Here is a 23,805-nt window from a genome sequence, read left to right as displayed (position 1 = left end):
GCAACATCGGTAGCCTCAATTCAGTTCGGTCTGCCTGCGATTGTGTGTAATAAGCATGTAGAAAGAGGAGCAGTGAAGAGACAGGAACAGACGTAAGGCACTGTCAGGTCTCTGCGCTAAAGTCATCCAGTCTTTCTAAGCAGGCTTTCAAAGCAATTCATCTTACAATTCTCTTCATTTTCAAAGGCCATTTTTCTGACCCTGAGCTAAATTTGCTTACTGAACTATATTCCGGTTGCTTGCTATTTTTTTTTGAAAAATATACTTTATTCATAAAATATCTGGAAGAACATTCCAAACCATTTTAAAATCACCATCACATAAGTACAATCAGATTCAACTTTTAGACATGGATCACAAGGTGCATCAATACAATCAGTGAATATTACAATCATTTCAATATGGTCAATGCAGACAATCAGACAATGGTATTGGAGTTATCAGCATACATCATGTTGCACTCTGAGGATATTCCGGTTGCTTGCTATTTTAATTCACCATCTTGCTCTCACACTCACATTGCTGTCCTTGGTCTGCTGCAATGTTCCAGTGAAGCTCAACGCAAACACGTTATCTTCCAATCAGGCACTGTGCAGCTCTTGAACTCAACATTGAGTTCAACAACTTCAGAATATGAACTCCATTCTCCATTTTGATTCTTTTTTTTTTGTCAAGTGCCAGTCTGAATCTTGTTTTCAGGTTTTTGCTTTTGGACAGAGCTATTCGATATTCTGCTGTTAATGCTTACTCTGGACTAATGCTTTGTTTCTTTACTACAGCCATTAACATTCCCTTGGCCTTTTGTTGCATGACATCTTTATTATTTAATCTCTCCCACCCTTTACCATAGCCCAAATTTTCCCTTTTTCCCTTCCTTCTCTTCCCCCTTCAACAGCATAAAACCAACACATTTCTTTCTATCTTCCTTCAGTTCTGAAGAAGGAATCTATTCAACTTGAAACCTTAACTCTGTTCCTCTCTCCACAAATGCTGCCTGGCCTGCTGAGCATTTCCAGCACTTTCTGTTTAATTTCAGATTTCCAGTATCTGCAGTATTTACATACGAACATATGAGCTAGGAGCAGGAGTAGGCAACTCGGCCCTTCAAGCCTGCTCTGCCTTTCAATAAGATCATGGCTGATCTGATTGTAACCTCCCGCCTAACCCCCATAACCTTTCACCCCCCCCGTTAAGAATCTATCTAGCTCTGCTTTCAAAATATTCAAAGGCTCTGCTTAAACTGCCTTTTGAAGAAGAGAGTTCCAAAGACTCACGACCCTCTGAGAGAAAAAAATTTCTTCTCACCTCTGTCTTACATGAGTGACCCCTTATTTTTAAACCCTCTTACAAGAGGAAACATCCTCTCCACATCCACCCTGTCAAAACCCCTCAGGATCTGAAAGGTTTCAATCAATTCTCCTCTTACTCTTCTCAACTCCAGTGGATACAAGCCTAACCTGTCCAACTTTTCCTCATAAGACAACCCGCCCATTCCTAGTATTGGTCTAGTAAACCTTCTCTGAACTGGTCTTCTGTGAACTGCTTCCAACGCATTTACATCTTTCCTTAAATAAGGAGACTAGTACTGTACACAATACTCCAGATGTGGTCTCATCATTGCCCTATACAACTGAAGCATAACCTCCTTATTTTTGTATTCAATGCCCCTCACATTCTTTTGTATAATGCACTGTTTGAGGGAGAAAATCCCTTTTGAAAATTATTTTATCCATTCGATTCCATGTTTAAATGCCAAGTAAACCCATTACCTCTACAACTTCAGATGAATGATTCTAATGTGCACAAGGTATCAGAATTGATAATGTACAGCACAAATTGGCTCGGCTTCTGTGGTCAGAGGTGAAACAGTGGGGCACACCACTGACCTCAAAGAAAGCTGCTTACAAAGGTTCATTGATCTCTATGGTATGAATTTCCCATCTCCCGATGTCAGTTTGAATCTGGTGCTAACACAAGGAGATCTCTAGGTCCAGCAGCATGGGGGAGATCAAGCAGGGTTGGCAGCCAATCACATTGAAGAATTCTCACAACAAACCAGGCGGTAAAGGGCACTAATTATCCGTCACTATTTTTTAATCAGTGTTACAGAGGGTGGAATAAACAATTGGGACATACACATGAGAATAAGGTACAAACTGAAATATCACAAACTTTAAAGAAGAAATTATTTTTAAAATTATGTGAAATTTATTTAGCATAATGGAGAAATTTAACATTTCACAAATATAAGATTATTGTTTCAGGGCCAGTGAAGGTGTTCAACAGTAGTTGTGAAATCAGTATGCTGTTAAAAACCCAGTTACATTTCAATCAACAAGGTGTAACTTTTTCAAGAGTTTTTAACAGCTGAGGCTAACAGGGTAATTCTGAAAGTTCTCATCTATTCATTAGTTGCTGAGGGGTTGCATTCTGGGAGGATCACAACAGCGCACCCTCTCTAGAGGAGTGTAAAATCACTGACAAAAATTCTGGATTTCCATGTTATTCTGCGCACACATTGTCAGTTTTAGAGGAATAATGACAGCAAACACTGACAGCTGCATAATCATTCCTACTATCAAATCCTGGCCGTATGCTCAAACTATGTAGATCTGATAGTGGCATTTACAATTATAAAAGATTTGGGTAAAACCAACTTGGATTAATTATTTCTAGTGGTCAGTGTATCCGTAACTAGAGGGATTACATTTCAAGATACTTAAAGATATGTAGCTTCTAGCAAGTGTAAGTGAGCCATATGTGTGTGAGTGAGCTTGCTAGAAGCTGCATATACTCATACACAGGGACATGTCCTCTGCAGACAAAAGGAACATGTCCAGGCATTGCACCTTTTTTGAATTAAACAAAAGCGTGGGGACAATAGTTACCTCATGCATTCTCCATGGCAAAGTCTTGACCAATCAGAGTCGACTTGCCACCCTTATCTCATGCAGTATAAATTGTTGTTCCCTTTGAACTTTGGCATTCTTGTGTCTGTCCTGATGAGTGCAAGACTAAAAGCTCATAGGGTCATAGACGTTTACAGCACAGAAGGAGGCCATTCGGTCCATCATGTCTGCACTAGTCAACAAAGATCTGACTACACTAATCCCATTTTCCAGCACTTGGCCTATAGGCCTGGAGGCTATGGCAATGCAAGTGAATATCAAAATACTTCTTAAATGTTACAGGAGTTTCTGACTCAACCACCCTTTCATGCAGTGAATTCCAGATTCCTACCACCCTCAGGGTAAAAAATTTTTTCCTCAACTCCCCTCTTAGCCTTTTACCTCTTACCTTAAATCTATGTCCCCTGGTTATTGACCCCTCTACTAATGGGAAAAGTGCCTTCCTATCCACCCTAACTATGCCCCTCATAATCTTATATCCTCTATCAGGTCCCCTCTCAACCTTCGCTGCTCCAAGGAAACAGCCCCAGCCTAACCAATCTTTCCTCATAGCTCAGACCCTTCAGCCCAGGCAGCACCTGGTAAATCTCTGCACCCTCTCCAGTGTAATCAGCATGTCTCTTTTTTTCAGCAATATTCATGTTCTGGACCACCAAGTGGCATTTAAAGATCAAGAAAATTATGCAGGAAGGGGTTCAAATAAGTTTTTTTTAATACAGAGGGTTAATAGGACATGAAATGCATGACCAAAGGGAGTGGGGATGCAGAATCCAGCATCCAGCTTTTAAATAATATAAGCGACACATCTATCACACTCCTACTTCTCTTTAGCTCTGAGGAAGAGTCATACAGACTCGAAACGTTAACCCTGTTTCTCTCTCCACAGATGCTGCCAGACCTGCCAAGTTTTTCCAGCATTTTCTGTTTTTGTCTGAGATTTCCCGCGTCCGCAGTATTTTGCTTTCATCCTGTGATTGCAGTCTGGAATGTAAACCGTATACAGATTGTTGACAATCCTTTCCCCAGGAGTTACTTGTTACTTGTCCTGTTTGAGACCAGCCAACAGCACAGACAGGCTTAAAGCTCCTGCATCCTGAAAAGGGGAGTCACACACTGGAGCAACTTTGTATTATAGTTAGTTAGCAACAAACATTTTGAAGGAGAATTGACAAAAGATGCAGGATCATTGAGAAGAACATACCCCAAACACTTTTCTGGCTCCTGCTCTGGCTGCAAACATTGCTAAAATCCCAGTTCCACTTCCCACATCCAGCACGGTTTTGTCCTTAAACACATGTTTGTTGTGGTAGACAGAATTTCTGTATGTTAATGTTCGAATTTCATCTTTTAACATTTCCTGTGGTCAAAATACATAAATAGCTGATTAATTTTGCTTTTCCGTCACATTATGATGAAACCAGTGAAGTACAGAGTGGAATGAGTCCAGTTTCAGCAAAACTCGGATTTGCATTTCTCAATGTGAAATGATCAGAGAGAAGCTAGGGTTTACTGTAGATACAGCTGGCAGGTAGATAACACACACACATCCACACACACACACACACACACACACACACACACACACACCCCGTTGGTCAGTGCCACAGAGTCCAAGTGTGAATATTAATCATTCATTGAACATTTCCAGTTAATGTAAAATACTGCATCTCAAGAGCATTTAACAAAGTGAAAGGGATGACTCAAAACTTATATTAATCCATAATGTGAACTTCAAATGGTGAAACTCACACTGGGTGAGAAATTAATTCAAAGGTAGAAACAATCAGGTGAGAGCTTTAGAGGAATGATGGTGTGGATGAATGTTTATTAGAGGAGTGATAGAGAGGGATAGGTGTTTATTGGAGGAGTGATATTGAGCTGTGGGTGTTTATTAGAGGAGTGATAGTGAGGGATGGGGGTTTATTAGAGGAGTGATAAAGAGGGATGGGTGTTTCCTTAGAAGAGTGATAGAGAGGGAAGAGTGTTTATTGGAGGAGTGATAGTGAGCTGTGGGTGTTTATTACAGGAACGATAGTGAGCGATGGGGGTTCTTTAGAGGAGTGATAAAGAGGGATGGATGTTTATTGGAGGAGTGATATTGAGTTGTGGGTGTTTATTGGAGGAGTGATAGTGAGCTGTGGGTGTTTATTACAGGAATGATAGTGAGGGATGGGGGTTCTTTAGAGGAGTGATAGAGAGGGAAGAGTGTTTATTGGAGGAGTGATAGAGAGGGATGGTGTTTATTGGAGGAGTGATATTGAGTTGTGGGTGTTTATTGGAGGAGTGATAAAGAGGGATGGGTGTTTCCTTAGAGGAGTGATAGAGAGGGATGGGTGTTTATTGGAGGAGTGATAGTGATGTGTGGGTGTTTATTACAGGAATGATAGTGAGGGATGGGGGTTCTTTAGAGGAGTGATAGAGAGGGATGAGTGTTTATTGGAGGAGTGATATTGAGTTGTGGGTGTTTATTGGAGGAGCGATGGAGAGGGATGGGTATTTATTAGAGGAGTGATAGTGAGGGATGGGTATTTATTAGAGGGGTGATAGAGAGGGTTGGGTGTTTATTAGAGGAGTGATAGAGAGGGATGGGTGTTTATTAGAGGAGTGGTAGAGAGGGATGGCGCTTATTGGAGGGGTGATAGGGAGGAAAGAAGGTGGCAGTGGGTGTTGGTTATGGGAGAGATGGCATTATGAAACAAAGCAGAATAAAGTGATAGATATAAGGACAGTTGGGAGGTTAGGTTAAGGAGGATCTTAAAGGAGGAGAGAGAAATAGAGAGACAGGCAGGTTTAAGGAGGGGATTCCATTAGATTAGGGCCATGGCAGGTGATGACATGGTTACCAATGGTAGATAAATTAAAATCAGGACAGTCGAGAGGCTTGAAGAGGAGTGCAGAGATCTCAGAGGTTTGTAGGGCTGGGGGATATTACAGAGGCAGGGAGGGGGTGAGACTTGGGAGGGATTTCAAAACAAGGGCGAGAATATAAAAATTGAGTTGTTGCCAGACTTGGTGCCAATGCAGGACCAGCGAGCAGTGGAATGATGGGTAAATGGAGTTTTGTGCCAATTAGGCAATAGAGTTTTGGATGGACTCAGGTTTCTGCAGGCTTGAAGATGGGAGGCTAACCAGGAGAGCACCGGAATAGTCAAGGCAACGATGAGGGCTACAGCAACAAATGGGCAGGAGTGGTGATGGGCAACGTTATGGAACTAGAAGCAGCCAGTCTTAGTTTTAACATGGATATGTGATCTGTAGCTCATCCTGGGGTCAAATGTGACACTAAGATTACAAATGGTTTGGTTCAGCCTCATACCCTGACAGGGAGACAGGTGGAGTTGGTGCCTAGGGAACTCGTGTTGTAGCTGTGGCTGAAAATAATGAGCTTTGTCTTTCCAATCCTTAGCTTTCTCTTGCAATAGCTATCGAGGCTAGGAAGATGTCAAAACTGGGGTGTGCTTTTATTAAGTAAAGGGTTTAAGGATTATTGAGCAAAGATGGCTGATGGAGTTGAGATACAGGTGGGAAATTATGTAATTGAATGGCAAAACAAGTTTGAGGAGCTGAATGGCCTCCTCCTGTACCTGTGCTCCTGGTAAGCGACACTGTTCAATCTGCACAGGCTATTGGGGATAATGGTCAAGTTTGTATAGGGGAAGAAGTAAAAGTCAAACAAGCAAGGGGCAAATGAAAAGCGGCAAGGTACAAGGGGTAAAGGGCAAGAGACAAGGGACACGTGGCAGAAGTGGAGCCTGGTCTAACTATTGAGCAAAGACTTCATCTGCTAGGGATGCGTGTATTCCAGCTGACCAGATCAGAGTGGGGGTCAGAGTGGAGTCACTGTGGGGTCAGTGTGGAGTAGGTTGGAGTGAGTTCACAGTGGGGTCAGAATGGGGTCAGAGTTAGTTTGCTTGGGGTTGATGTGGGGGTTGGAGTTGGGTTGGTGTGGAGTTGATGTGAGATCAGGGTGGAGTCAGATTGAGGTTGGAGTAGGGTCAGAGTGAGGTCAATCTGGGTGGGAGTGGTTAGAGTGGGGTCGGAGTGGGGTCAGAGTGTGGTCGAAGTGTGGTCGAAGTGGGGTCGGATTGGGGTCAGAGTGGGTCTGGAGTGGGGTCAGAGTGTGGTCGAAGTGGGGTCAGATTGGGGTCGGAGTGGGATTGGAGTGGGTCTGGAGTGGGGTCGGAGTAGGGTCAGAGTGGGGTCCAAATGGGGTCAGAGTGGGATTACAGTGGGTTTGGAGACGGGTTGGACTGGGTTTGGAGTGGGTCTAGAGAGGGCCTGGAGTGGGTCTGGAGTCGGATCGGAGTGGGGTCGGAGTGGGGTCGGAAAGGGGTCGGAGTGGGGTAGGAGTGGGGTCTGGGGCAGGGTCTGAAGTGGGGTGTGGTGAGGGGTCTGAAGTGGGGTCTGGAGTGGGTTCAGGGTGAGGTCGGAGTGTGGACAGGGTGGGGTCGGAGTGTGGTCAAGGTGGGGTCGGAGTGTGGTCGGGGAGGGGTCGTAGTGTGGTCAGGGTGGGGTCGGAGTGTGGTCGGGGTGGGGTCGGAGTGTGGTCGGGGTGGGGTCGGAGTGTGGTCGGGGTGGGGTCAGGGATTGGCGGCCTTGTCTCCAGGGAGCAGACTCGGAGGGAGGAGCACCGGAGCAGTGAGTATAAATCTAGCTTACTTTGGGGATTGGCGACCTTGTCTCTAGGGAACAGACTCAGAGGGAGGAGCACCGGAGCGGGGAGTATATATCTAGCTTACCTCGGGGATTCGTGGCCTTGTCTCCAGGGAGCAGACTCGGAGGGAGGAGCACCGGAGCGGTGACCTCGGGGCACAGAGTAACTGAAGCCAAAACTGAAAAAGTGACATCACAGGAAAGCTGTGACCTGATTGGTTGGTAGGAAATCTGCACCAAATTTGAAAAAAAAACACAGCAAAGCCAATTAATAAATTAATTAACGAAGTCGAGATGGCTGGGCAGGTGATGTGCTGTAGCTGTATGATGTGGGAGCTGGCAGATCCCATTGCGAGCCGCAGTGACCACATCTGCAGCAAGTGTTGGCTGCTGGAATACCTCCAGCTCAGAATTGATGAGCTGGAGTCCGAGCTCCGGACGCTGCGGCACATCCAGGAGGGGGAGAGTTACCTGGATGCTTTGTTTCAGGAGGCAGTCACACCCGGTAGATTAAGTACCTCAAGTCCGGTCAGTGGTCAGGGTCAGCAGGGTATGACTGCAAGTGAGGCAGGTGGAGGAGGATTCAGGAACACAGGAGCCTCAGCTCTTGACCTTGTCCAACAGGTACGAGGTACTTACTCCCTGTGTGGCTGAGGAACAGGGCTGTAGGGAGGATGAGCCAGCTGACCACAGCACCGTGGCACAGGAGGCCATTCAAGAGGGGGGAGCAAAAAGACAAGTGGTAGTTGTAGGGGATTCTATAATTAGGGGAATTGATAGCTTCCTTTGTAAGCAGGATCGAGAGTCCCGCATGGTATGTTGCCTGCCCGGTGCCAGGGTGAGGGACATCTCTGATTGGCTTGAAAGGATATTGGAGAGGGAAGGGGAGGATCCAGTTGTTGTGGTCCACATCGGGACAAATAACATAGGTAAGACTAGGAAAGAGGACCTGTTTGGGGATTATCAGGAACTAGGAACTAAATTAAAGAACAGGTCCTCAAGGGTTATAATCTCCGGATTACTACCCGAGCCACGTGCAAATTGGCATAGGGACGCGAGAATAAGAGAAGTAAACACGTGGCTAAAGGAGTGGTGCGGGAAAGAGGGGTTCCATTTCGTGGGGCACTGGCATCAGTATTGGAATAGGAGGGATCTGTACCGTTGGGACGGTCTCCACCTGAACCGATCTGGGATCAATGTTCTAGCGAAAAGGGTAAATAGGGTGGTCAACAGGACTTTAAACTAGAAAGTGGGGTGGCGGGGGAGGGAAGGGTAAAACTCCAAGAAGTATGACTAATGGGAAACAAAGCAGCAGGTTAGCGTGTAGGGGGGTGGATTCAACTTCATGGAAAATTATGAAAAAACTAAAAAGGAGAGGCTATTAAAGTCTCCAGAACACAAAATAGGACAGAGTGTTTGGAAAGGGCTAGGAATCTAACTTCAAGCACATCATATAAAGGGACGACAATGAGAAAGGGGACGGGAAATACAGGACTGAAGGTGTTGTATCTGAATGCACGCAGTATATGAAATAAGGTAAATGAGCTTGTGGCGCAGATTGAAATTGGCAGGTATAATGTGGTGGGCATCACGGAGACATGGCTGCAAGGGGATCAGGACTGGGAGCTAAATATCCAAGGATATACATCCTATCGAAAAGATAGGCAAGTTGGCAGAGGGGGTGGGGTTGCTTTGTTAGTAAGAAATGAAATTAAATCGATAGCAAGAAATGATGTAGGGTCAGATGATGTAGAATCTGTGTGGGTAGAGTTGAGGAACTGCAAAGGTGAAAAAACCATAATGGGAGTTATGTACAGGCCTCCGAACAGTAGTCAGGATGTGGGGCACAAGATACACCAGGAGATAGAAAAGGTGTGTAAGAAAGGCAAGGTTACAGTGATCATGGGGGATTTCAATATGCAAGTAGACTGGGAAAATCAGGTTGGTAGTGGATCCCAAGAAAAGGAATTTGTGGAATGTCTACGAGATAGCTTTTTGGAGCAGCTTGTGGTGGAGCCCACTAGGGAACAGGCAATTCTAGATTTAGTGATGTGTAATGAGGCAGATTTGATAAGGGAGCTTAAGGTGAAGGAACCCTTAGGAGGAAGTGACCATAATATGATAGAATTTACCCTGCAATTTGAGAGGAAAAAGCTGGAATCAGATGTAACGGTATTACAGTTGAATAAAGGCAACTACAGAGGCATGAGGGAGGAGCTGGCCAGAATTGACTGGGAGATGAGCCTAGCAGGAAAGACAGTGGAACAGCAATGGCAGGAGTTTCTGGGAATAATTTGGGAGACACAGCAAAAATTCATCCCTAGGAAGAAGAAGCATATTAAAGGGAGGACGAGGCAACCATGGCTGACAAGGGAAGTCAGGGACAGCATAAAAGCTAAAGAGAAAGCATACAATGCGGCAAAGAGCAGTGGGAAACCAGGGGATTGGGAAGCCTTCAAAGACCAACAGAGGAAAACTAAAAAAGAAATAAGGAGGGAGAAGATTAAATATGAGGGTAAACTAGCCAGTAATATAAAAGAAGATTGCAAGAGTTTTTTTAGATATATAAAGGGTAAGAGAGAGGCAAAAGTGGACATTGGGCCACTGGAAAATGACGCTGGAGAAGTAGTAGTGGGGAACAAAGAAATGGCGGAGGAACTGAATAGGTACTTTGCATCAGTCTTCACGGTAGAAGACACGAGTAACATCCCCAAAGTTCAAGAGAGTCGGGGGGGCAGAGGTGAGTATGGTGGCCATTACCAAGGAGAAGGTGCTAGGAAAACTGAAAGGTCTGAAGGTGGATAAATCACCTGGACCAGATGGATTACACCCCAGAGCTCTGAAGGAGATAGCTGAAGAGATAGCGGAGGCGTTAGTGGTGATCTTTCAGGAATCACTGGAGTCAGGGAGGGTCCCAGAGGACTGGAAAATCGCTAATGTAACCCCCCTGTTTAAGAAGGGAGTGAGGCAAAAGACGGGAAATTACAGGCCGATTAGCCTGACCTTGGTCGTTGGTAAGACGTTAGAGTCCATTATTAAGGATGAGATTTCAGAATACTTGGAAGTGCATGGTAAAATAGGGCAAAGTCAGCATGGTTTCATCAAGGGGGGGTCATGCCTGACAAACCTGTTAGAATTCTTTGAGGAGGTAACGAGTAGGTTAGACAAAGGAGAGCCAATGGATGTTATCTACTTGGACTTCCAGAAGGCCTTTGACAAGGTGCCGCACAGGAGGCTGCTCAGTAAGATAAGAGCCCATGGTGTTAGAGGCAAGGTACTAGCATGGATAGAAGATTGGCTGTCTGGCAGGAGGCAGAGAGTGGGGATAAGGGGGTTCTTCTCAGGATGGCGGCCGGTGACTAGTGGAGTTCCGCAGGGGTCAGTGTTGGGACCACAACTTTTCACTTAATACATTAATGATCTAGATGAAGAAACTGAGGGCATCCTGACTAAGTTTGCAGATGATACAAAGATAGGTGGAGGGACAGGTCGTATTGAGGAGGCGGGGAGGCTGCAGAAGGATTTGGACAGGTTAGGAGATTGGGCAAAGAAGTGGCAGATGGAATACAACGTGGGGAAGTGTGAGGTCATGCACTTTGGTAGGAAGAATAGAGGTATAGACTATTTTCTAAATGAGGAGAGAATTCAGAAATCTGGAGTGCAAAGGGACTTGGGAGTCCTAGTCCAGGATTCTCTTAAGGTTAACTTGCAGGTTGAGTCGGTAGTTAGGAAGGCAAATGCAATGTTGGCATTTATTTCGAGAGGACTAGATTATAAAAGCAGGGATGTGCTGCTGAGGCTTCTAAGGCTCTGGTCAGACCACATTTAGAATATTGTGAGCAATTTTGGGCCCCGTATCTCAGGAAGGATCTGCTGGCCCTGGAGAGGGTCCAGAGGAGGTTCACGAGAACGATCCCAGGAATGAAAGGCTTAACATATGAGGAACGTTTCAGGACTCTGGGTCTATACTTGATGGAGTTTAGAAGGATGAGGGGGGATCTGATTGAAATTTACAGAATACTGAAAGGCCTGGATAGAGTGGACGTGGGGAAGATGTTTCCATTAGTAGGAGAGACTAGGACCCGAGGGCACAGCCTCAGAGTAAAGGGAAGACCTTTTAGAACAGAGATGAGGAGAAACTTCTTTAGCCAGAGAGTGGTGAATCTATGGAATTCATTGCCACAGAAGGCTGTGGAGGCCAGGTCATTGATTGTATTTAAGTCGGAGATAGATAGGTTCTTGATTGGTAAGGGGATCAAAGGTTACGGGGAGAAGGCAGGAGAATGGGGTTGAGAAACTTATCAGCCATGATTGAATGGAGGAGCAGACTCGATAGGCCGAATGGCCTAATTTCTGCTCCTCTGTCTTATGGTCTTTTGGAATGTGGTCGGGGTGGGGTCGGAGTGTGGTCGGGGTGGGGTCGGCGTGTGGTCGAGATGGGGTCGGAGTGTGGTCGGGGTGGGGTCGGAGTGTGGTCAGGGTTTGGTCGGGGTGGGGTCGGGGTGGGGCTGGTGTGCATTGCCACCTAGATTCATTTCAACTGCCCTCCCCGGCCTGGTTTCAACCAGGAGATGAAATAATTAAAAGCAAAATTATAATCTCTAATGAAGCTGTGACAACTCTACGGGCACACCTGGCTTCTCCATCACCACCAGTGTTCAATGCCATTCTCTGTTGTATTGTAGACAGATGCAAGAATCAACATTAACAGCACTGCACCACCATCAACAGCTGATTGCTACCAGCACGGTGCTCAGTTAATCCAACCTAACCTGAATATCTGCATGAGTACATCCCAAACACGTCAGCAAGATACAGTGTAACCCGAACATCTGAATGAGATACAACATAACCTGAATATAGAAGCAGAGAAATGTCACAGCACAGGAGGCCATTCATCCCATCATGTCTGTGCTGGGTCCCTGAAGAAGCAATTTACCTAGTGCCACTCCTCCACCCCAGGGTTCCCCGTAACCCTGCACATTCTTCCTTTTCAGATAATAATTCAATTCGCTCTTTAATACTTCGATTGAAACCTGCCTCCACCACAATAAAGGACAGTGAGATACAGTGTAACACATGCGTCTGCACAAGATACACTATAACCTGAACGTCTGCATGTGGTCTGATTCTATCACTGCTGTTGCCACTTTGAGGAATGGTTTTCTTCAACTTTTTGTGCTTCACCTTGAAGTGAAATAGCAAAGTTGGCAAAGTACATGTCACTGAATCACCTCACTTTCCCCTAGAGCCTAACCTCATTGTTCCAGTGCTATCTATACAAGTAGATTGCTGGGAGCAGTTGCAGATCTACAGAGGAGCAGAGTTTAGAGCAACAATGGGATTTACAATGAGCCAAATGAGAAAAACTTGGACAGGAAAACGTGCTAAATCCATACAGGTCACAAAAGGGCCAAATTCAGTCATTTATCTGTGATGGGCAGCAGTGGGAATATGGTAATTGGCCTCAGTGCCTCGAGCTAGGGAGGAGAAAGAAAATGGAACCATTGTTCCGGGCCCGATCATTGTTCAGTCAAGTGTGACACTGGGAAAAGCCCAAACGACTGTTTCCTGTAGCAGAGAAAACACTGTTCATTTATGATGTATTTGCTTCCAAGTTAGGCATTGGGACCACACTCGTTAATCCACCCAATTTTAACGAGGTAAATTGCGCGCTGGACAGTAGCACTGTGTAAATGCCACAGTCAGATAGTCCTGTGTAAAATGTAGAGACTCTGCTGCAAGAGCTGAGCTGTTCAGGGATCAATCTGTACAGAGATGGATTAACCCACAACTGGTTCACTGAGAAACTTGTTGTCGGCAGGTGGGGGGTGGGGGTGGGGGAGAGGGTGGGGGAGGGGGTTGTTGTGGGGTTATTGTGGGCAGAGTTGCCAACCCTCCAGAATTGCCCTGGAGTCAGCTCCAGGAATTAAAGGCGTCTCCTCTGGGCACTGCTATCTGAAAAACCTTGGAAAAAAAACATAGGAGCATTTAAAAATAATAGGTGCTCTTTAAAATGTAACCACTTTCCTTTATTAGTTACATAAGAAATGAAGATGAAGGATAAAAACAACTGTTTGACTGGGTTGAGCGGCTGGAGCTGGGAGGTCGGGACAACATCTCCAGGACAATGTCAAGTCAGAGTTGGCAATCCTAACACTGGGGGTTGTTGTGAGGGTTAGTGTGGGGTTTGTTGTAGGGTTAGTGTAGGGGTTGTTGCAGGGTTAGTGTAGCGGTTGTTGTAGGGTTAGTGTAGCGGTTGTTGTAGGGTTAGTGTAGCGGTTGTTTTAGGGTTAGTGTGGGGTTTGTTGTAGGGTTAGTGTAGGGGTTGTTGTAGGGTTAGTGTAGGGGTTGTAGGGTTAGTGTCGGGGTTGTGTTAGGGTTAGTGTGGGAGTTCTTGTAGGGTTAGTGTGGGTGTTGTTGTAGGGCTAGTTTAGGGGTTGTTGTCGGGTTAGTTTAGGGGCTATTATAGGGTTAGTGTAGGCGTTGTTTTAGGGTTAGTGTGGGGGTTATTGTAGGGTTAGTTTAGTAGTTGTTCTAGGGTTAGTGCGAGGATTGTTGTAGGGTTAGTGTAGCGGTTGTTTTAGGTTTAGTGTGGGGGTTTGTTGTAGGGTTAGTGTAGAGGTTGTTTTAGGGTTAGTGTAGCGGTTGTTTTAGGGTTAGTGTGGGTGTTGTTGTAGGGTTAGTGTGAGGGTTGCTGTAGGGTTAGTTTAGGGGTTGTTGTAGGGTTAGTTTAAGGGTTGTTGTAGAGTTAGTATGAGGGTTTTTGTAGGGTTAGTTCAGGGGTTGTTGTAGGGTTAGTGTAGGGAATGTTGTAGGGTTAGTGCAGGGGTTGTTGTAGGGTTAGTGTGGGGTTTGTGTTTGGATTAGTGTAGGCGTTTGTTGTAGGGTTAGTGTAGGGGTTGTTGTAAGGTTAGTTTAGGGGTTGTTGTACGGTTAGTGTAGGGGTTGTTTTAGGGTTAGTGTGGGGTTTGTTGTAGGGTTAGTTTAGGGGTTGTTGTAGGGATTGTTGTGGGGGTTAGTGCAGGGGTTGTTGTAGGGTTAGTGTGGGGTTTGTTTTAGGGTTAGTGTAGGGTTAGTGTTGGGGTTGTTGTAGGGCTAGTGCAGGGGTTGTTGTAGGGATTGTTGTGGGGGTTAGTGCAGGGGTTGTTGTAGGGTTAGTGTGGGGTTTGTATTAGGGTTAGTGTAGGGTTAATGTGAGGGTTGTTGTAGGGTTAGTTTAGGAGTTGTTGAAGGGTTAGTGTGGGGTTGTTGTATGGTTAGTGTGATGGCTGTGTTTTATGTTATATTGCTCACCTGGTGGACTGTCCTTGGACAGTTACCATTCTGGTGTTTAGCTTTTCACTAAATCCGTGATACCAATCACAGAAACTAAATTCTGGTTCTTAAATCTATACCAATCCTAGATCTTCTATTTTGTGTTGATGGACACCCCTTTGTCCTTTTGTCTATGACATCTTTGGCAATCTCTTCTTTGCCTCCACCTATCACTGACCCTCTCTCCAGCTCTACCTGTCCCACCCCCCTCAACCAGCTTATATTTCACCACATTTCTATTTTTCCTTAGTTCTAATGAAGAATCATACGGACTAGAAACGTTAACTGTATTGCTCTCTGCAGATGCTGTCAGACCTGCTGAGTTTTTCCAGCTATTTTTGTTTTAGTTTCAGATTTCCAGCAGCCGCAGTATTTTGCTTTTGAAAGACTCCTAGTGGACTCATGCTCAACATCACCCAGTTCAGCACAGCAACAACACTGCCCATAGAATATTCAATGATGTGGTCTGTCACAATCCAACAGTATAGCGTACTGGCCAGGCTGGGCCTTGAGTATTGAGTGACTACTAAGACATTGGAGGCAGTATTGGAAGGAGACATGGGAGCCAGGGATCTGAGTATTAGCCACTTTGAACCAGTATTTTGATAAAACCTGGATTCTTTCTTGTTCTGTTACTGCCATCTTGTCCTCTTCTATGCTCTGACTGTCATTGGGCTTGTCTGAATGATATCATCTTCTGTTCAAGTCAGGCCTTTCACTTACAAAATGAAAGTTAGAGTTAAGAATGCAAGGGGCCATAATCTAACCCATAATACACAAAGAACTCACTTCCCTCTAGGGTCGCTTACTGTCAGCTTCGGTTAGAATGGCTTGGCAAGAATTGACTCTCTCCATTAATAATGCGTTCCTTCTTTCAAACTCAGCTCCAGGTACATTTTAGTGCGGGCAGAGTCAGCTATTAGCACAAAACATCACGTGTACTGTTCAATCTTCTGCTTTGCTGAGTTGACTGGTGATGGACTGAGCTGGGAGCAGTGTGCACGCACAGATTGACTAGAGTAGCATTTGGAACAACATTATCCATTATCAACTGAACACTTGCACTGCCATCATATATAATGGACTCTTTAATGCGTCGCATTTAGATCGCACGTAATGCTGAATAGTTACGTAATTCAGACAAAAGGGAAAGGCCCATGATGGGGGTGGGGGCGGGGGGGGTGGGGGGTTGGAGTGCGGAGGGCAAGAGGTTAAATGGCAAAAGCGACGATGGTGCAAGGCAAAAGCAGGAGATAGCTCAATGAAGATGGTGCCCCTTTAGACACGGCCCAGCCATTTTTAAACACACCTTAAACTGGGAACAAATAGTCAGCTGTGAATGATCATCAGGCAATGACCTATTTACAGCTTTCGGATGATGTCACATAAGTCACAGGGAAGCTAGATACTTCACATCATCACCTGAAACCCAAGGTTACTCTGCTGACCGCTCTCTGGTAGGGATTTATTACCATCATTAAGGGAACTGCTTGGGCTGAATTTCAGCCTCTGTTGCTCCCTTTCCCTGGCTCTGTTCTTCCTTAAAGCCATTTGTCTCTTCACATCTCCCAGTTCATTAACCTGAAACGTTAACTCTGTTTCTCTCTCCTCAGTTGCTGCCAGACCTGCTGAATATTTCCCGCGTTCTCTGTTCTTATTTCTGATTTCCAGTTTCCATGATATACCTTTGGCAATTTTGGGAGTGAGGGTTGCTAGGGGGCCTATGTATTATTTTGATAAGGGTTACATTTTAGCCTCAGCATATTATCTGTTTGTAAAGAAAATGCTATACAATGCCTCCGTAAAATTATAATATATTTTTCCTGCCCATAGTCGACATACAAACCTAGGAGTAAAAACTCTCTCTGTTAGCCAAGGCTGTCTGAACACAACATCCAACAATCTTAATGACAAAACAAAAACAGAATTACCTGGAAAAACTCAGCAGGTCTGGCAGCATCGGTGGAGAAGAAAAGAGTCGACGTTTCGAGTCCTCATGACCCTTCAGCAGAACTGAGTATAGTTAGGAGAGGGGTGAAATATAAACTGGTTTAAGGTGGGGGGGGTGGGGGGAGAGAAGTTGAGGGTGGGGTGGTTGTAGGGACAAGCAAGCAGTGATAGGAGCAGATAATCAAAAGATGTCAAAGACAAAAGGATCAAAGAGGTGTTGAAGGTGGTGATATTATCTAAGAAAAATGCTAATTAAGAATGGATGGCAGGACACTCAAGGTACAGCTCTAGTGGGGATGGGGTGGAAAGACTGACAAGGTATTAGTTGTAGATTTAAAAATAATGGAAATAGGTGGGAAAAGAAGAATCTATATAAATTATTGAAAAAAAACAAAAGGGAGGGGGAAGAAACGGGGTGGGGATGGGGGGAGGGAGTTTAAGATCTAAAGTTGTTGAATGCAATATTCAGCCCGGAAGGCAGTAAAGTGCCTAGTCGGGAGATGAGGTGCTGTTCCTCCAGTTTGCGTTGGGCTTCACTGGAACAATGCAGCAAGCCAAGGACAGACATGTGGGCAAGAGAGCAGGGTGGAGTGTTAAAATGGCAAGGGACAGGGAGGTTTGGGTCTTTCTTGCGGACAGACCGCAGGTGTTCTGCAAAGCGGTCGCCCAGATTGCATTTGGTCTCTCCAATGTAGAGGAGACCACATTGGGAGCAACGAATGCAGTAGACTAAGTTAGGGGAAATGCAAGTGAAATGCTGCTTCACTTGAAAGGAGTGTTTGGGCCCTTGGACGGTGAGGAGAGAAGAAGTGAAGGGGCAGGTGTTGCATCTTCTGTGTGGGCATGGGGAGGTGCCATAGGTGGGGGTTGAGGAGTAGGGGGTGATGGAGGAGTGGACCAGGGTGTCCCAGAGGGAACGATCCCTACGGAATGCCGTCAGGGGGGGGTGAAGGGAAGATGTGTTTGGTGGTGGCATCATGCTGGAGTTGGCGGAAATGGCGGAGGATGATCCTTTGAATGCGGAGGCTGGTGGGGTGATAAGTGAGGACAAGGGGGACCCTATCATGTTTCTGGGAGGGAGGAGAAGGCGTGAGGGCGGATGCGCGGGAGATGGGCCGGACACGGTTGAGGGCCCTGTCAACGACCGTGGGTGGAAAACCTCGGTTAAGGAAGAAGGAGGACGTGTCGGAGGAACTGTTTTTGAAGGTAGCGTCATCAGAACAGATGCGACGGAGGCGAAGGAACTGAGAGAATGGGATGGAGTCCTTACAGGAAGTGGGGTGTGAGGAGCTGTAGTCGAGGTAGCTGTGGGAGTCGGTAGGCTTGTAATGAATATTGGTGGACAGTCTATCATCAGAAATTGAGACAGAGAGGTCAAGGAAGGGAAGAGCAGTGTCAGAGATGGACCATGTGAAAATGATGGAGGGGTGGAGATTGGAAGCAAAATTAATAAATTTTTCCAGGTCCCGACGAGAGCATGAAGCAGCACCGAAGTAATCATCGATGTACCGGAGAAAGAGTTGTGGGAGGGGGCCGGAGTAGGACTGGAACAAGGAATGTTCCACACACCCCATAAAGAGACAGGCATAGCTGGGGCCCATGCGGGTACCCATAGCCACACCTTTTATTTGGAGAAAGTGAGAGGAGTTAAAGGAGAAATTGTTCAGTGTGAGAACAAGTTCAGCCATCTTAATGACATCCATTTAAAGAACTTCATCCAATAGATTTAATACATAAATCTTGAAGATGCAGAATAAGTGATGGAAAGTGAGATGGCGATGTGTCAATCACACTCAGTGGATGCGACTTCCTACACAGACATCATCATCTCCAAGTCACTGAAGTCCATAACAGTTCATTTTATTGAAGCTTTATCAAAGCTGGGTTATTTTAATACATTTTAACAGGACAAAACTCCCTGTACACACATCTAACACTGCAGCAGATCCCTGGCTGTCCCTCAGAGAGACAAAAAAAACCTTCAAGAAGCAGCAGACAAAGGGCAAATCACCTGGCAGGAAACAGCTACCAGCTTCCTTTTAGCGTTAGATGAGTCAAGCATTCATATTTGATTGAAATGGGAATGAACACAACACATCAAATTCAGTTGATCAAAGCGTGTTTCTCCCCCATATGTATAAACAGTATAAATAGCTAAACATTATCAACTATAAAGATCTTGTTATCTCCCAGAAAATTTGTTTTATGGTCAGAAAGATCCCGAGGGAAAAGATGCAGTGTTTAATTTGCCATTTTTGCATTTAGATTAATTCTGATCAAAGCCCAATATCCTCAACCCCTCCCCCTCACCCCCTCCCCCTCACCCCCTCCCCCTCACACACCCCTCACACAACCCTCACCCCCTCCCCCTCACCCCCTCCCCATCACAAACCCCTCGCCCCCTCCCCCCCTCCCCCTCACCCCCTCCCCCTCCCCATCACACACCACTCGCCCCCTCCCCCCACCCCTACCCCTCACCCCCTCCGCCTCACACACTCCCCCTCACACACCCCTCACACACCTTCCCCCTCACCCCTTCCCCTCGCCCCCTCCCCCTCGCAATTTCCCCCTCACCCCCTCCCCCTCGCGCCCTCCCCCTCGTGCCCTCCCCCTCACTCCCTCCCCCTCGCACCTTCCCCCTCGCGCCCTCCCCCTCGCACCCTCCCCCTCGCACCCTTCCCCTCGCGCCCTCCCCCTCGCGCCCTCCCCCTCGTGCCCTCCCCCTCGTGCCCTCCCCCTCGCACCTTCCCCCTCGCACCCTCCCCCTCACCCCCTCCCCCTTGCTCCCTCCCCCTCGTGCCCTCCCCCTCACCTCCTCCCCCTCACACCCTCCCCCTCACTCCCTCCCCCTCGCACCTTCCCCCTCACCCCTCCCCCTTGCACCCTCCTCCTCGCACCCTCCCCCTCCCCCTCGCACCCTCCCCCTCACCCCCTCCCCCTCGCACCCTCCCCCTCGCACCCTCCCCCTCACTCCCTCCCCCTCGCACCTTCCCCCTCACCCCCTCCCCCTCGCGCCCTCCCCCTCGCGCCCTCCCCCTCACCCCTACCCCTCGCGCCCTCCCCCTCATGCCCCCCTCACTCCCTCCCCCTCGCACCCTCCCCCTCACTCCCTCCCCCTCGCACCTTCCCCCTCACCCCTTCCCCTCACCCCCTCCCCCTCACTCCCTCCCCCTCGCACCTTCCCCCTCACCCCTTCCCCTCACCCCCTCCCCCTCGCGCCCTCCCCCTCGTGCCCTCCCCCTCGCACCTTCCCCCTCGCGCCCTCCCCCTCGCACCCTCCCCCTCGCACCCTTCCCCTCGCGCCCTCCCCCTCGCGCCCTCCCCCTCGTGCCCTCCCCCTCGTGCCCTCCCCCTCGCACCTTCCCCCTCGCACCCTCCCCCTCACCCCCTCCCCCTCGCTCCCTCCCCCTCGTGCCCTCCCCCTCACCTCCTCCCCCTCACACCCTCCCCCTCACTCCCTCCCCCTCGCACCTTCCCCCTCACCCCTCCCCCTTGCACCCTCCCCCTCGCACCCTCCCCCTCACCCCCTCCCCCTCGCACCCTCCCCCTCGCACCCTCCCCCTCGCACCCTCCCCCTCACTCCCTCCCCCTCGCACCTTCCCCCTCACCCCCTCCCCCTCGCCCCCTCCCCCTCACCCCCTCCCCCTCGCACCCTCCCCCTCGCGCCCTCCCCCTCGCGCCCTCCCCCTCACCCCTACCCCTCGCGCCCTCCCCCTCATGCCCCCCTCACTCCCTCCCCCTCGCACCCTCCCCCTCACTCCCTCCCCCTCGCACCTTCCCCCTCACCCCTTCCCCTCACCCCCTCCCCCTCGCGCCCTCCCCCTCGTGCCCTCCCCCTCGCGCCCTCCCCCTTGCATCTTCCCCCTCGCACCTTCCCCCTCGCGCCCTCCCCCTCGCGCCCTCCCCCTCGCGCCCTCCCCCTCGCGCCCTCCCCCTCGCGCCCTCCCCTCGCGCCCTCCCCCTCAACCCCTCCCCCTCACACCCTCCCTCTCACACCCTCCCTCTCACACCCTCCCCCTCACACCCTCCCTCTCACACCTTGCCCCTCACACTCTCCCCCTCACACTCTCCCCCCTCACTCCCCCTCACACCTTCCACCTCGCACCATTTCCCTCACACCCTGCCCCCTCACACCCTGCCCCCTCACATCCTACACCTCACATCCTCCCCCTCACACCCTGCATCCTCAGAGTCAGACCCTGCATCCCCACACCCTCCGCTCTCCACACTCTGCTCTCTCGTCCCTGCTCACTTGTACATTGCTTCAGAACACCGATCTATCACAGATTGGTAAATGAACTACTGATGCGCCAATCCATTTGGTATTAGTAATTTTACAAAACCTTATAAATGAGAGGCCGTTGAAAGCTCAAAAATCTGGACTGTTTATCAGTGGAAGCTTTTAAGAGAATTTGTGTGATGAATAATATCTTTTACTCATTCATGTGCGTGTTGTTAACAAGGCCAGCATTTGTTGCCCATCCATATAACTGAGTGCCTTGCTAGGCCATTTCAGAGGGCAGTTAAGAGTCAACCACATTGCTGGGGGTCTGGAGTCACATGTAGGCCAGACCAGGTAAGGATGGCAGATTTCCTTCCCTAAAGGACATTAGTGAACCAGGTGGGTTTATGACAATTTGGTATATTCATGATCACCATTTTTTAAAATTCCAGCTTTATTTATTTAATTAATTGGATTTTATTTGCCCTGTTGCTGTGGATCATTAATGTAATTAGTCCAGTAAGATAATGGCTTTGCTCCATCTTGAGCAAAAATATTTCTGTTAGTTGATGCAGTCAATCACTGGGACTGGTTAATAATGTTGGCCTGGTTAGTAATGCTGGGCTGGTTAGTGATGCCGGGCTGGTTAGTAATTTTGGGCTTGTTAGTGATGCCGGGCTGCTAAGTGATGCCAGGCTGGTTAGTGATGCCGGGCTGGTTAGTGATGCCATGCTGGTTAGCGATGCCAGGCTGGTTAATGATGTTGGCTGGTTAGTGATGTTGGGCTGGTTAGCAGTGCTGGTCTGGTTAGCAATGTTGGGCTGGTTAGTGTCGCTGAGCTGGTTACTGATGTCAGGCTGGTTGGTGATGCCAGTCTGGTTGGTAGTGTTGTGCTGTTTAGTGATGCCGGGCTGGTTAGTGATTTTTAAAATTCATTCATGGGATGTGGGCATTGCTGGCTAGGCCAGCATTTATTGCCCTTCCCTATTGCTCTTGTTTAGAGAGCATTTAAGAGTCAACCACATTGCTGTGGGTCTGGAGTCACATGTAGGCCAGACCAGGTAAGGACGACAGATTTCCTTCCCTAAAGGACATTAGTGACCCAGATAGGTTTTTATGACAATCGACAATGGTTTAATGGTCATCATTAGCCTTTTAATTCCAGATTTTTATTGCATTCAAATTTCACCATCTGTTGTGGTGGGATTTGAACCCGGGTCCTCAGAGCATTACCCTGGGTCTCTGGATTACTAGTCCGGTTAGTGATGTTGGGCTGGTTAGTGTCGCTAAGCTGATTAGTGATGTCAGGCGGGTTAGCAATGCCAGGCTGTTTAGCAATGTTGGGCTGGTTAGTGATGCCAAGCTGGTTAGCGATGCTGGCCTGGTTAGCTATACCGGGCTGGTTAGAGGTGTCGGGCTGATTAGCAATGTTGGCCAGGTTATCTATGCGGGTCTGGTTAGTGGTGCAGGACTGATTAATGAGGAGAGGGAATTACATCCGCCCCCGTCTCCCAATACTTTTAACATTCTCTACTAAAGCCCAAAGATGGATTTTCAACTGTTTCAGAATGGTTAACAATTACATGTCTGAGTGGAAAATTAAATCTGCCTCTCCACCAAATTAAAAATGATTAATGTCACCAGGCCACAAAGCAAATGGCAGAAAATTTGTGTACGAATTAGAATAGTGGGTGACCTTTATGAATGTTCATACAATGATCATCCTAACCAGGCACTGAAACCCTGCTCCATTACAGGAGAGGTTGAAACTTTACCTCATGGATGCCAAAATGAGCGTAAGAATCAAAGTAGTAATCTTTCGATGTCATTTCATCTGGAGTCAAATATTTTGCCATTTTTCCTCTCCCCAGGCAGCTTGTCTGTGCTGGTGTCTGTGCTGGCGTCTGTGTTGGCGTCTGTGTCTGTTGTGTGGTCTGGGTGGATTGAACTGGCTGTCTGACAGTCAGCGGCTCAGATGGATCACTGGACACCTGTTTCAGGAAAATAACAAGCACTCTGTGAACAGCTATTCAAATCACCGGTGTTTCAACAGCAGGAATCATCGAAAAGGCAAATTAAATTGTCGATCTCATACACGATCGGGGCAAATAAATGATTGCAAACCTGGACAATAAGTAGAGATCTGTGGAAGAAAATAGGGACCTTTGAAATGTGGATGCTCAGACATATGCTAAAAATTCTATCTACAGACTGTAAGGCAAATGAAGAGGTGCTTTGAAATTGCAAGAACGAAAAGAGCCCTTAAAAAGAGACATCCAGAAAAGTAAATGTCAGCATTTGGGCCATTTGATCAGAGCTGGAAAACTACAGAGATCTTCTCTCGAGGGCAAAGTGGAGCAGCAGAAGGAGGGGTTTAACTAGGGGTAGTTGGATGATGGATGTCACAGAGCGGTTGCAGACGAGCCACAGTGGATGTGTGAGGATGGAGCAAGGCAGAGGAGTGTGACATACCTGGTAGGAATAGCTACGAGCAGGACAGGAGGAAATTTATACCGGATATTTCTTATGCCACGCCAACTTGCATTTGTACAGCACCTTTAACAAAGTAAAACTTCCCAAGGCATTTTACGGGAGCATCATCAAACCAAATTTGACACTGAATCACATAATATTAGGACAGGGAACCAGGTGGCACCTTAAAGGGGGAGGGAGGGAGGGACTTCCAGAGCTTAAGGCCCAATGAAGGTGTAATGAAAATTGGGGATGTGTAAGAGGCCGGAATTGGAGGAGCAC

The 23,805-nt window shown here is 47.6% G+C and overlaps 1 protein-coding gene across 1 annotated transcript in view; it reads right to left on the bottom strand.

Moving 5' to 3' along the window:
• prmt8b (protein arginine methyltransferase 8b) overlaps positions 1-23,036 on the bottom strand; it is a 40,489-nt gene extending 17,453 nt beyond the window's left edge. The window contains exons 1-2 of the mRNA XM_078567722.1: positions 22,827-23,036; positions 4,111-4,266 (exon numbers count right to left, since the gene is read on the bottom strand). Of these exons, the coding sequence (XP_078423848.1) occupies positions 4,111-4,266; positions 22,827-22,907 (237 nt within the window). The 5' untranslated portion in view covers positions 22,908-23,036. The remainder of the gene's footprint in view (positions 1-4,110; positions 4,267-22,826) is intronic.
• Positions 23,037-23,805: the final 769 nt, after the last annotated feature.

This window comes from Cetorhinus maximus, chromosome 22 (genome assembly GCF_964194155.1).
Source record: "Cetorhinus maximus chromosome 22, sCetMax3.hap1.1, whole genome shotgun sequence".
NCBI lineage: Eukaryota > Metazoa > Chordata > Chondrichthyes > Lamniformes > Cetorhinidae > Cetorhinus > Cetorhinus maximus.
This window is presented reverse-complemented; position numbering and strand designations above follow the sequence as displayed.